Source organism: Mus caroli, chromosome 1 (assembly GCF_900094665.2).
Source record: "Mus caroli chromosome 1, CAROLI_EIJ_v1.1, whole genome shotgun sequence".
NCBI lineage: Eukaryota > Metazoa > Chordata > Mammalia > Rodentia > Muridae > Mus > Mus caroli.
Genome location: NC_034570.1, coordinates 172739984 through 172754997, shown reverse-complemented (window position 1 = coordinate 172754997; position 15014 = coordinate 172739984). Strand labels below are relative to the sequence as shown.

The 15014-nt window shown below is 44.2% G+C and overlaps 1 protein-coding gene across 1 annotated transcript; it reads left to right on the top strand.

Annotated features, from left to right (window-relative positions):
• The first annotated feature begins 2701 nt into the window (after nucleotides 1-2701).
• On the top strand, nucleotides 2702-4777 carry Ccdc185 (coiled-coil domain containing 185). The gene has a single exon (XM_021166847.1). The coding sequence runs from the start codon at nucleotides 2772-2774 to the stop codon at nucleotides 4650-4652; it is 1881 nt and encodes a 626-aa protein (XP_021022506.1). The 5' UTR covers nucleotides 2702-2771; the 3' UTR covers nucleotides 4653-4777.
• The last annotated feature ends 10237 nt before the right edge of the window (nucleotides 4778-15014 follow it).

The following is a 15014-nucleotide window of genomic DNA, read 5'->3' as shown; positions in this document are numbered from 1 at the left end:
GAGAGAGAGAGAGAGAGAGAGAGAGAGAGAGAGAGAGAGAGAGAGAGAGAGAGAATGTTTCAAGTTTCCTCAGGAACCATAAGCACATGGAACCCATGGGTTCAGTTGAATTGTGGGGTCAGAGCACATTTAACCGTAGTTTTCAATCCTCCAACAAACTCCAAGAAAGGGCCCAGGTCTCCATTTGGCAGAGGCCACATTCTGAGGCACACAATGCAGTCCACTGGGGATTTCACTGCCAAATAGAAAGGAGCTTGATTGTTCTCAACATCCAGGGGCTGCCTGGCAGCTTAGAGCTCACAAAACATCTCTCTCATGTGCTCCTGGGAGCCCTGACTTGACTTGCAAGCTGGGGCCTTCCAAGGAGTCATACCGGGATGTGGAGATGCAGGTGTGGTGTGCTCTAAGGCCCAGAGCCCTCTCTTCAGGCCCCTCAGAAAGCTTTCTCTTTGTGTTTCACCAGTGCGTAACCCACATAAAAACAAGCCCAAGGAAAAAGCGACTCTGCTCGCTGCCGGCCTTTGCTTCACAGTGGTTGTGTGTGCTCTGACATTCACCTGCACACTGGGGCACACTCAAGTGCACGAACACATGCATAGACACAGTGGCCTGCCATGATTTTAGTACTCAGCTTTATATTTGTTATTGCACATATTTGTGTGTGCACACACATACGTGAGTGTGCCACAGTCTGCATGTAGAGCAGATGTTGTGGGAGTTGGCTGGTTCTTCCTACCATGTGGGTCCCAGGGATCAAACTCATCATATAAAGCCTGACAGCAAATACCTTCACCCACTGAGGTCCACCTTTTATAAAGGCTATGTAGTGTGAAGTGACCACAGGCATTCTGAGTTACGGCCGCTGTGATTGCTCCTGGGTAGCCTTGACTGGCTGCCTCACATGGTCTTTAAGACTTTCAAGCATGTAAAAGCTTTTGACCTTGTGGCACAACATTGTCATCTACAAAGCTGATACTTGAGAACTGATTAATGGAGTACACACACACACACACACACACACACAAACACACAATAAAGTTTTAAGTAAGTTAGCCATTTTATATAGGACTGTATTTATAGTTAGTGAAGAGGTGGTCTCAGATCCACAGGTGGAGTGTATCTTCATGAATAAGCCAATAGGAAGACTTTTACAAGTTGCACCATGAGTACCAGGCATCCTTGATATTGCTGTGAGATAGATCAGGTACACTCTGACTTGAAGTCACTTTAGTCCTGACCACTATCAAGTCTCCTACTTCTAACCCAAATCAAGGGAAATCTCCTGTTCACATTGCTCCCTCAGACCACACATTTGCCAGCGAGTCCCAACCAAATCACACTTAGCACTGTCCTGGTCTGCCTGCTACTGCCTTCTGCTTCACAGCATATTGAAGCTGTTCTTGCAAACTGGAATGAAGTTGTGGAACAAGTGTACCAACGTCTTTTACAGGGGCTCTGCCCTCACGGATCAATCATCTGTGGATGGTCCCAGACCCTTAGTTCCACCATCATGGCCTGACCCTTAGTTCCACCATCATGGTGGTTTGATGTCAAAGCATGCAGTTTGGAGGCATATATTCAGACCATAGCAACCCTAGAGGAGGGTAAACCCAGTCTTAGCTTGACCCAACAGAACCGGAGAACCACTTTTCTGACATTTTACCCAAACTGGGTTAAAATTACATTAATCTAGTAATTCCTTTCAGCTAGAAGTCTGCAGAAAAACTTTTAAACTAATACAGTTAAGTGTTAAAAACTCTAACTGGAGCTTAGTAGGACACCATTTATTGACTGCATTCCGGTGGCAGGTGTTCCACACACTTCATTTCACCTCGCCTTCAACGTAACCCAGCTTTCCAGAACTTGGGCTCATGGGAGTAATGCGCTCAACATCACAGGGCTAAAAGCAGAAGATCCAGAGTCACTTGCCCTTTGTCAATGGAGGGGGGGGGGTGTCTCACAAAAGTTGGGAGCCAGGAGACAAATGGTCAATAAATGAAATCTTCAAGGGGCTATTTGAAAACAGTGCAGACAAAATTCATATTTTGATTTCTAAAAAAAAAAAAAACTGTAACTTACACATTAGAGGAAAATCAGAATTGCCTGTTGCTGTTCTAAAGTTCACAAGGTAACTGTGAAGGCATCCCTTGGGCTTGCTAAGGCTCAGACCAGTGTGCTTCAGAGACTGTTTCCTTTCCACACCTTACATGCACAGAAGGCTTAGTGAGGTTGGTGACCTGCTTAGCCAGGTAAGGGTACTTGTCTCAAAGCCTACATTCGATCCCTGGGACTCAGATGGTGTAAAGAAAGAACCAACGCCTACAAGCTGTCCTGAGCTGCCCACACACCGGTCATGGCTTCTACATGTCCATCCACACAGACACACATAGAACAAACATAAAAATAGAAAGAGACGTGACTCCAAAGGACAAGCAAAATCCTCCTTCCTCAACACTACACTTTGTCCCTCTCTCCCACTAAACTCTTTTTAAGTTGGAGCCCTTGGCCTGGAGCTTCCACAATACACTAATTCAGGGACCTGAAACACTGATGCAGTCACGATGCCTTGTTTCCTAGACTTCCAGCCAGCTCATCAAAGGCCGGGTGCACTGAGGCCTTTAAAGACCAGAGGGCACCAGGATGCATTATGAAGTGGCAGGAGCGTCACAGGCCACATGGGTCGCAGGATCTGAGCGTGGGCTGGGAGTCTGCAGTGGCCCCCTGAAGGTCCGCCGACCTTCTGTAGACTCTGGGCCAGCCGGGAAGGGAGCATGGCCGGTTTCCATCTCTTCTCCCCACGGTCCTATGGGGAACTCGGGGAACCCTTGCTAGCTGGAGAGCAGGAGTTCGCGGCCCAGCTGGGCTGGCCTGAGTTGTCTCTGAGTCCCTGGGCCCAGACTCCTGACGCAGAGATCGAGACCAAGGTGCCCTGGGTGCACCCAAAGTGTTCGTCCACTGGGCGGTCCCGCCGGCGTGGGTATATGGCCTCGCCACGAGAAAGCCACAGCCTGACACACGTGGCCCGAAGACCCTCGGACCGAGCCAGGAAGCACAGGTCCGGCAGCCTTTGCCTGGAAGAAGCCTGCGGGGAGGCACCAACCAAGTCCAGCAGAACCTGGCAGCAGCGGCAGCCGCCACGGGATCAGCCCGACCCGCGCTACCCTGCAGCCCTGGGAGATTCGTCCCTGCAGTACATCCGAGAAGCTTTCAGTCCCCCGAATGCTGGAACGTTGCTTGTAGAAAACACACACCCTGGAGACCGGTGGGCAGTGCCGGTGTGCAGACGTGTAGGTCTCTGGTCCCCTTCCTCGGTTCTCACCGACAAGTCCTCTTTGCACTCCCTAGAGTTCTGTAAGCAATCCACCCAGAATAGGAGTAACCACGACCTGACTGAGTCCTTAAACAAGTATGACTGTCCCTCTGCCTCCTGCAAAGAGAAGAGTAGCCAGCACGCTCAGGTCCTCAAGAACAAGCTGGACGAGACCGTTATTTCTTTGAGGGACCAGAAGATCTTGGCCCTGGTGCTGAGCAGGCTCAAGAAGGCCCAGAGGATGCGAGAGCTGCAGCAACAGGCTGCAGTCGCCTGGGAAGAGCTGAAGCGCTCAGACCAGAAAGTTCACTTGACCCTCGAGAGAGAGCGCAAGCTGCTGCTGCTGCAGAGCCAGGAGCAATGGCAAGGACAGAGGGAACAGCACAAGCCTCAGAGGGGCCATAGCCATGAGCAGCCTCGCCAGGGTCACAAGCAGCAGGGACCGCGGCGCGACCGCCAGGCAAGGAGCACGGTTCAGTCAGAGAACGAGAGTGAGTGGATGGTGCAAGCTGACAACCCGGAGATCCGAGGCCTGGCCAAGATGGACAAGGTGCAAGCGCAGGCCGAGCATCTCAAACAGTGCCAAGTGCAGAGTCTGCGGGAGCAGGAGAGGGTGCTGCAGCAGGAGAGGGTGCTGCAGAGTGTTCGGGACCTGAACAGGCTGCAGCTGCAGAAGAGGCTGGAGATAGCGGGTCACAAGAGGGAGCATGTGATGGAGAGCCCGAAGAAGGTCCAGGAGAGCAACCTGAGCACGGTTGTCAACTTCCAGGCTCGCAAGGTTCTCATGGACTGCCAGGCCAAGGCGGAGGAACTCCTCAGGAAGCTGTCGCTGGAGCAGAGTTCTCAGAGCTCCCAGAGCTCCCAGGACATCCAAAAGGGTCTGGTGAAGGAGCAGCGGCACAGAGAGCAGCAGGCGAAGGCCCAGACTGAGGCAGAGCAGTTCCAGAGAAGGAGATGGCACACGGAGGAGGCAGAGGAGCTGCTCCAAGTAAGCAAGCGGGTGCTGGCAGAGCTGGCTGAACAGAAGATCAGGCAGGCCAGGAGTCATGCGCACAAGACCACCAAGGACAGGGCGCAGCACCTGCAGGAGCTGAACATCCTGCGCGAGAGAAACCATCATATCTTGAAGCTGACAGCGGAGAAGGAGGAGAAGTGTCACATTGAGGGCATCAAGGAAGCCATCAAGAAGAAGGAACAAAGGTTAGCGCAGATGACCTCAGGGAAAGATCCCATCTTCCAGGAGTATCAGAAGGGTCCAGCATCCTCCAAGATAAACCGCTGCTTTGACCAGGTGGCAGCAGAGCCCCAGCTGCCCGTGCACTTGCAGAGTGGAGTCTACTGAGAACCCAGGAGGAAGAAGGCACAGCCTGGCAGCCAGACAGAGGCACCATCATGCAATTCCGCTTTATAATCCGATTTTAATCGAGCATTGATTTTTAAAAAAGTATATAAAATAGCTGCATTTTCCTCCCATGAATTAGCTCGTTGATTCTCTTGGATGGTGTAGACAGGGTTGGGGGGAGGGGAGACTTGGGGGCAAGTACAAAATCCGTTTGACTTTGTGAGATTTCAGTGATTCTCAGGGAATCTAGAAGCACACATCAGGCCGGAGTTACAGGAGCCAGAGAAGAACGTGCAGTTAGAAATACGGTTTCATGATGTGACTTGGTAATTCTTGTCCTATTCTACAACCCGAGAGAGGAGAAATATGGAGTGTGAAGCTGGAGGAGTTTCCCAGGAGAAGAAGCAAAGGTGGGCTGGGAGAATCTCTCAGCAACTAGAATGGAGACTCTGGTAGCGTAATCCTTTCTCCAGAGCTTGTGGTGCAGTTTTAAACTTAAAAGCCTATAGTATAGACACTCCCTTAATGTAGCATTTGCCACAGACCTCCATCCTTTTTCTATCCGTGGAATGATGGTCTGTGATTAGATGCCTTTTTCCTTCTTTTCCTTTCTTTCTTGTTTTGGTAAATGGCTGCATAGTTCCTCCCAGACTGAGAGGCTCTTTGGACACCCCTACTTGTAGCAATAAGAAGTGTTCATAACCCACCAGGACTGTTTGCACTGTCCCACCACAGTCAAGGCATCTAAGAGCTCAGTGAAACCCAGTTGGCACACATCCGCAATACCAGCACTACAGGCCAGCCTGGGCTATACAGTGAGCTCCAGGACTAACCTGGGATCACAATGAGGCCTTATCTTGAAGGGAAATAAACACTAGCCTATATTTGGCTGTTCTTGGAGAGGGATGCTTCTATCTGGTTGTATGCATCCAGATTCTATTGGCATTTTCCTCTTCCCCTCTATTTCCCTTCCATTTCTTCAGAAGGGGCCATGAGATGTCATTGTCTACCCACAGTGTATCTAATTAGCTTGACGAGGCTCTGAATTTGTGACCAAGCATGACTCAGTAAAATGATTTTTTTAAAGATAAGAATCAATCAGCCATAGAAATCATCCTATCCTATCAGTTTTTATTGAAAAATAAACCCCTTTCTTAAAAAACTGTAGACTTAAAAAAAATATTCTTGTTATGTGGGGTGGGCACCTGCCCATGTGAAGGTTAGAGGACAACTTTATGTGGGTTCCTCAGATTTTGCTCAGGTTTTCAGGCTTACATCACGGAGGGGCACCTTCTCTGGCTGTGCCATCTTGCCAGCCTTATGGTGAAATCTGCATGAACTGCAGAAGGGAAAAGACGGTGTCATTAGACGAGTTATGTCGTGTTAGGAACTCTGAAAGAGCACCAGAAAAAACCAGACCGGGGTTCTGCGCAGAGGTCGGTGTGGCGTCCACTCTGTCTATACCATGGGAATCAGGACCTTGTCTCCGTCCTCTTTTCTTCCTGTCTTAGGTCCCCTCTACCTACTGTCCTTAAACAGACCTGCTATAGCATCTTATTTCTTCACTCAAACATGCTCATGAAGACACCTGCTCAGAAATGCAAGTACTCAATTTCCAAAAATTACTCTCTCCGTGTCCAAGTTAATCCCACGTTTGAGTCATGGCGGCATGCTATCCAGGTATTCTGGGTTCACGGCTTATGACGTTTCAGACCAGCCTTGACATGAATCTGGAGTTTCCTGTCAGTCTTCGTTTCCTTGTCTATAAAATCGGAAGTAACGCATACTTCTGTGGCAAGCCTCACGGTGTAAAGGGTAATTGGATGAGATCATCCGTGCAAGGTGTTTGGCGAAGTAACCCAGAATCTTATCTTCGGTAATAAAATACCGTGTCTCTTACTATTATTAATTTTAATACATGCCCCATTGTCACCCCCACAGCTTGGTGTCTCCTTACCAGCTGCCGCCTCCCGCCATATTTGGTCCTTTGGACTTTGGTCCTTCCTGAGCACAGTAGCCACCTATCCATCTTGCTGCATGGGAGGGGGGTCTCCTATTTCTCCCAGTCTGCAGCACTCTCTGTTAAGAGTGTAACGGAGGCCCAAGGCTCCCACCCTGACCCAGTATTAAGGAGGAGTACCTCTGCCCCCTTCAGTTGGCAATGTCTAAGTGAGGAAGGAGATTTTTTGCTCCTGCTGCTCAGTATGAGACAGTGACACAATTTATTTCCTTGGCTAACATCAGAGAAAGTCAGATACAAAGGACATTTCAAATAAGGCCCCAAAACTCTTTTTTTGTTTGTTTGGTTTTAGATTCATGTATATGAGTGTGCCGTCTTAATGCACAGCAGAAGAGGGCATCAGATCCCATCATAGGTGGTTGTGAGCCACCAGGTAGTTGCTGGGAATTGAACCTCTAGAAGAACAGCTGGTGATCTTAACTGCTGAGCCATTTTCCCAGTCCCCCAACTAGTCTTTTAACTGGACAAATTATCTAGGTTTTCATTGAAAGTCACTCTACCAAGAACCAAAAATACCTCAAACCGAAGGGGAGAGAGTCTATCTATGCTGAAGACAATGCTGGAGTTATCTAAAACCCATTTATAAGCAGCCTTAACAACAACAGAAAGCTTTAACAAGTGATTTCAGGCACACTTAAAATTGTCAAGAAGGTCTCTGAAAAGATATAAAAAGTATAGGGAAGAACCAAATGGGAAAAACAGAAGTGGAAAATGAAATATAAAACCCAAGAGCTCAGTGAAAGAAGGCTCTTTCTGTGTAAGCCTGAGCTTGATCCTTAGAACCCACATGGTAGAAGAAGAGGACAGGTTCCATAGACATCAAAGATCAATGAGATGGAGTCATTACCAGAAGGAATATAGAGAGAAAGCCATGGCTGAGACAGAATAACAACAGCAAAGAGCAAGAAGAGAAGCAGGAAGAGAAGGAGGGGGAGGAGGAGAAGAAGGAGAAGGAGGATGAGGAGAAGAGCAACTCTGGAAATAATTTATATTTTTAAAAATGGCCAGAGCCTCTATAATAGCTCCAACCATTTCAAATTTAGTGAAGAAGTAAGAGATAGAGGCAGGAGGGCTTCAAGGCTTCAGGGTTTACCATTCTGTCAGTATAGCTAAATCAGTGAGTTCCAGGTTCAGTGAGATCTGTTCTAACATATATAGAAGTGAATCATAATCAAAGAAGTACTTGACATTAACCTCTGGCCTTCACATATGTGTACATGCAAATGTATACACACATACACCATATACATACCTCCAAACCCCCCAAAATCCAAGTTCTTGTCTACAAGAAACATACCTCACCGGCAAAGACACACCCAGACTGTGGGTGAAAGAATGGAAATCAATACACCAAATAACGGGAGCCAAGAACAAGCAAAAATATCCAAACTTAGTACTTAATGGGGAAGACTTGAGACCAAAATTAGAAGAGATGGAAAAATAAAACCACTACAGGTTACTAATTTAAACAATCCATCAGAAAGATATAAGAATTGTAAAGATACATGAACCAAATATTGGAGCAAATAAAAAACACATTTCACATAAAGGGTCAAAAATATCTAGATACAATAATTGTGGGTAATTCCAATACCCCATTCATATCAATAGATAGGACACCTAGACAAAAAGATATCTCAGGAACTGCACAGATCAAATGGACAAGAGACACCCACAGAATATGTCCCACACAATGCCCTCAGCAGCCCCTGGAACTAACCCTTAACGCAATACTTTAAGACAAGATATATTAGATACAAACATTTAAATGGTTTTTCAGTCTTTTTATCTCATAATGGAATAAAGGTGGCAATCAATAGCAATAGGAACTTATTCTTCTACAAATGAAGAGCGAGCAGTGTGCTCTTGAATAATCAGTTGATCTCTGAAGAAAATTTTAAATTACTGGGGTCAAAAAAAAGCACAATTTAGCACAATGTTGGGATGGGAAAAAGAAATCCTAAGAGGAAAGTTTTAACTCTTCTTACATTAAAAATTAAAGAGATTTAAATAGATAATGATATATACCTTAAACAAGAACAGGCTGACAACCCAAAGTCATCAGGAGAAAGAAATGATACAGATCAAGGTAGAAATTAATGAAATGGAAACCAAAAGAATCAAAAAGGACTGAGGTGAAAGGGCTGGCTTGTTCATAAGCAAAATCAACAAACCCTTAGACAAACTAACCCCAAGAGAGAGAACACCCAAATTAATAAAATTTGGGGTGAGAGGGAACACACAAATATTCATTAGTGAATAGTATGTAAAACGATATGCATAAAAACCTTGGAAAATTAGTAAGAACAGTGTTGAAGCTCTCATATCTGATCTCAAATTTTACCTTAGAGCCATAGTAAGAAAAACTGTCACAAAAACACACAGACACAGACAGATCAGTGGAATAAAATATCCAGAAATAAACATGAATCACAGGCATCGCCTTTGTACAAGCATACCCAAAGCGTAGCGATGAGCCTTTCCAGCAAATGACACAGGGTGGGGGGTGGGTACTGAATGTCCACATGAAGTGCAATGAAACTAGATCCCTACCTTTCACCCTGCACACGAGTCATTTCAAAATGGATCAAAGACCTTCCAGGAGTCTCCAACCTTTGGAACTTGTAGAGAAAACATAACTGATAGACTTCAAGACACGGGTAGGCAAGGACTTTTGTAAAGGACTCTGTTAGTCAATGGTAACAGAAAAGTGGCCAGGAAATCTATAAGGAAAAAAAAAAAAGCTCAACATCCTTAGCCATCAGGAAAACACAAAATTGTTATTCATGAGGAAGAATCTCACACCTAGAATTTCATTTAATAACCTATTGCTTCTGGGAGCAGCATTAAGGTCTAGATTTAAACATATACATGTGCATGCACGCACATACACACACACACAACTTAGGAGAAGAGATAGAGGATATGATCAAAGTACAAATGTGTGAATCATAATAATACCCATTAGTTTGATTATTAAATATTTAATTGTGAAGATCTGTGTAAAGATGACTTAAGCATACAAAGACAATAGGCAGAGAGAGCCACAAACTTAAGGTAGAATTCTCCTGTGAAGAAAACAGTTCTAAGCACATATGTACCAAACAACAGAGCTACCAACAGTATGAAACAAAAGCTAAGGAATCGGAAAGAGAAATCAACAAATCCACAATTATAATTGCAGAGTTTAAGAACCCTCTCAATAACTGATAGACCAACTAAGAAGAACTTGGGAGGATAAAGAATTTAACAGTGCTGTGAGACAAAAGGGCATAATCTGTATTTGCAAGGAGTCTCCAATAAAAGCAAAATACACATACCCCTCCACCCCCCAGCTGGAGTATATCCTAAGCTAGAATCTATTATGGGATATAACACAAACACATTTTTAAAAGGTTTGGAATCATACAAAATAATATAATTAAATCATAAGTTAATATCAGAATCAAACAGGAAGACGTTCCGCACTCAAAAATCAAGCAAAGCACTTCTAAGTTATCCATAAGTCAAAGAGAAAATCTAAAGAAAAATTTAAAAGTACATTGATATGAATGGAAAGAAGAACTGTCAGATCCGTGGCACACAGCTAAAGCCAGCTGAGAAGGAACTCAGAGCATCTTGTGCATTTATTAGAAAAGAGAAAAGTCTCAAATTAGTGATGTGATTCCACTCCAACAACGCAGAGAATGAGCAAAATAAAATTATTGCAAGCATTAGAAAGAACAAAAGATAAAAAACAGTAGAAGACAAATATAGTAGAGAAAAGTCCATGAAACAAAGATCCGATTCTTTTTTTAAAAAATTCAATAAAATTGATAAACCTTGAGAAAAACTAACAGAAAAAAATCACCAATATCATGAATGAAACAGCTATACCACAATAGACCCTACAGAAATACAAATGATCAAAACAAGGTGAACAAGTTTGTATGCAGATTGACAACCTAGATAAAAAGATCAATTTCTCAAAAAATGTTAAATACCACAACTCACTCATCAAAAACCAAACTTTAAATAGTCCCACGATTAATAATAATATGAAATTCATAATTTAAAAACTACCTCCCAGCTCTAGTCTAGATCATTTAATGTAAGGATTTTATTAATGCTAAAAGAAGAAATGACATCCTTTCTACACAACTTCTCCCAGAAGATAGACGAGCAATGAGCACTTTCCAATTATTTCAGGAATTGGATATTCTCCTAATACCAAACCAGCCAGAGATCAAATGAAATAAACATGAGGTAGACTGGTATTCTTCAGGAGTATATACACAAAAATTCATAAAATGTTGGCAAATTGCTTTCAACAGCATGTAAAAAGAAATACAGACTACAACCAAGAAAGAGATATTCCAGACACCCAGGTTGGTTCAATCATCTAAAGCTATCACTATGGGGAAGCCAAGGCAGCAGAAACTTGAAGAGACTAGGTGTATTATACTCACAATCAGGAGCAGTGAGCCGGTGGGTGTGTGTGTGCTCACACTCAGCTCACATTTCCTGCTCTTACATTCTTCAAGATCCCTAGTCAAGGTATGATGCCACACAGTCTTCCTACCTCAGTTACCATAATCAAGATAACCCCCCATAGACATGCCAACGACCAGTTTGATCTTGATAATCTGTCCTCGAGGCTCTCCTCTGAGGTGGTTCTAGATTACGTCAATTTGACAATAAAAACGAACCATCACCAGATGTCAAGTCTCTCTAAAGTAATATATAGGATTTTTTGAATCCTTGTGTTATTTTGTAGGTCTTGATTTCTTTTTGGAGGTATAGATAATTCTAAAATTAATCAAGTTGGCGCTGATAAAGAACATCCTGTCTGTTGGTTGTCTTTCATAGTACTGGCAGTGCTATGCAGGTTGCTGGCGGGGGTGGGAAGTGGGGAATGAGCAACAGTGTTACCCAGCTGTGCACCCTGTGAACTGGGGTGTGGCAAAATATGTTCATAGGTGCAGTATGTCATGGGGGTAGGGTAACCAATTGCTTTCTGATGGGATTTAAGGTCAGATCCACAGGAAGAAACACATGCCAGGTACTGTTAATCTAGCCAAGACCACATGGTTCGGGAGCTCACAGGCCCCCGGAGTGAAATTACTACTATTATTTTGCTAATGGATATAGTATCAGACTGCCCTCTAAATTCATAACACCCTGCCGTTAGATTAGTGCAGCCCTCAGACCCCCATCGGAGAAGTTTCCTTGAGGAGTTGGGTAAATAGTGTTTAACAGAGAAACTCACTATTGGTCAAAGAGTCAGTAAAGCGCTCAGCAACAAATGTTGAATCTATGTTACAACTCTTCCCAAGACTCAGGGACCAGTATGAGAGAGGCAGGAAAGTCGTAAGAGTCGGAGGCTGGGAGGACCACGGCAAAGCAGCGTCTTCCGGATGTGAATGGGCTGCTGTGTCATGGACTCGCAGAAGCCATGGTTGCCTGTGTAAGATCTGCACAAGATCAAGCCTGTGGACATTCTGATGTGGAATGGGAAGGGGTTATGAGCCCACCCCTGAGGAACAATGGAGAGTTGATAGTCTCCCAGGAAAGGACAGTCTGTTTTCTTTAAGGGTGTGGATCCTGGTCAATGACCATGCGCCTATGGGCACACCCAGGAATATATGGGCAGTACAAACTGTAGTAAATGTGTTGATCAATTTTTTAAAAAAATGAAAATCATGGTAGGTTGGAGGTGAGGTGATCTGGAAAGAGTTAGGAGAAGTGAGTATGGTCAAATACGTTATTTATAAAATTCTCAAAGAATTTATAAAAATACTTAAAATGAAGCCATAATAAGATAGTATAATTTGTGAGGCAGAATAACTAAGATAAGAGACGTTGATAGCATCAAATGCTGGCAAAGATGTAGAGACGCCGGCCACCCAGACATTGCTGCCGAGAATGTAAAATGATTTAACCACTCTGGATGCAAAGTGACATTTTCCTCAGAAACTATGGGTTCAACCACCACACGATGCTCCCCAGCAACTGAGTACAAGAACATTTGTGGGAGAGAAATTAAGATCTCCGTGCATCTGAAAACCTACAGAGGTGTGCTTGTAATACCTTCCATTGCAATGGCCTACAAGGGGTTAGCCTGGCCATTTCCCAGCTACCTCTAGTTGAAAGGTTAAACAGACTGGGAAGACCAAAATGGGCTCCCCAGGACTTAGCAGCACAACGGACCAGTTATTGCTATGCATAACAAAATGGATGAGTCTCAGAGAACTAGGCTGAACGAGAACAGCTGGTTTATAGGGTTACATGGTATGTGGTCCCACCACAGGAGCATGACCGAATTGACAAGACTGCAGAAATGGAGACACAATTAAGAGTTCCCAGGGCCTGTAGATGGGATAGAGACGGGGAGACACACAGGTAGCACGGAATTGAGACACGAGGGAGGACTGCTTCAGGAAATTCTCAATCGTGACTGTTTTACTGCCAGTGTTCCAAGTGTGATTTGTACCGTGGATTTTAAGCAGTTAACACGAGGGAAACTGGAAAACACGTTCAAAGGCTGGTTTGCAGTATTCCTTGAGACTCGGATGAAGAACTGAAGAAATGGTTCAGCGGGTGAGAGTGCCTCCTGCTCTTCCAGAGGACCCAAGTCCAGCATCACACTGGGTGCTCACAGCCCAGTGTGACTCCATTTCCAGCTTCTCTGACTCCCAATTCTGAACCCCCATGAGCACCCATATGCTTATGCATGCATATTTGCATGCATTTATGCATAAATAAGAAAAATGTACAGAAGTAAATGTATTCTAAATAACAATATTAAGACTGCAATAAAACTGACATGCCCATGCACTGCACACCGTAGCAGAGGACCTTGGAGTCCAGAAGAACTATGTTTGGTATAATTTAGCAACACAAAGAAAAGCGACGCCTTGCTAAGACCTCAAATAGTAACCTTTGTTGTTGACTAAACTGTAAAATTGAATCCAAGCTTCTTTATAACACTTAGACCAGTGGAATGTGAGCCAGGAAAAGTGAGTTTGGTAGAAATAATTGTCACCAGGTAAAGTCCCTGATAGCAGAGGCTGTAATTGGTCATGTTTGACATTGCCCAAAGCCCTGATCAATAAATACAATCGATCTCAATGTAAGGAATATTTTTTTGTTAATCAAAAGAAAAAAATCAGAAAAAATACAAGCAGCAACTTGGTCGTTTAGAAAGTTGATTGCAAAATTGAATAGGTTTAAGTAACTTGTACTGGAAAAAAGTCAATTATAATGTATTAACCCTGTTTTTGTGACTTAAACATTTTGTGACATTAAACAATTGTATGTAAGTATATATCAGATCTAGATGAATTGAGTCGATGTAGCCTACCCTCTGACAGCCAAACCTTATCAAAGGCTTGTACATCCCAGGTATTTATTTATCTGCTTTAATTATATAAAGTATCATATATTATTACTTATTTATATAATTTATACAATTAATTATATAGAGTATTATGGTCTTTCACAGGTAAAGCACAGCAGCAGCATAGCAGTGAGGTTGGACAGAACTTGTTTGTTGTTGAGTATAAGTGATAGAGATGGAATTTGAACCCAGGGCTTTTGAACCCCTTGCATACCTTTTTTTTTTCATCTTGCTTAGCCTTTTAGCAATTAGGTGGTTAGGAGGCAGGCTCTGAAACCAGACTACCTGTGGTCAAAGTGAAGCTCTAATGTCAGTGACCCTGAGCTAACCCATCTGTGAGGGTGAGGGTTACTCTCCATTGCTGATTTGACTACACTTAGCATCACTCAGTGGAGTGTGAGCATTTTCACAGAGGTGACTGTGGGCAGCAGTGTGGGCTGCTGTCCTGGACTGGATAAAGGGGAGAAGAGAGAAAGCTACGCCAGCACCAGCATTGTCTGTCTCAGACTCTCGACAGCAGAGGCCTCGTGCTCCTGCCAACGGCCTTCAATATCATGATGAGCAACAGTTTCTCAATCTGTGAGTCCAAAGGAGCCGGCCCTTCCTTCCTAAGTTCCTTTTGTCAGGTATTTCGTGACAGTGATGAGCGGAACAGCCAGCAAGCCATCCGTGCACCCGTCTCTCCACACAGAGGAGCTAAGTGCACAGCCCATAGGGTTGCGATGTTTGAATGGATGGATGCACAAAAGGAGCATAGAACAGGACTGGAACTCTGCCGTAGTTTTATTAGAAATAGTCTTTTGGGTCTAACAGTGGTCAAACTTTAACTAGTTAAAATCTGATTTGTGGACCAGGGATGTAGCTCAGTGGTTAAGAGCTTGCCTCCAATGTGTTAGATACAGAGCTCAATTAGCAGCATTGCAGTGTGTGTGTGTGTGTGTGTGTGTGTGTGTGTGTGTGTGTG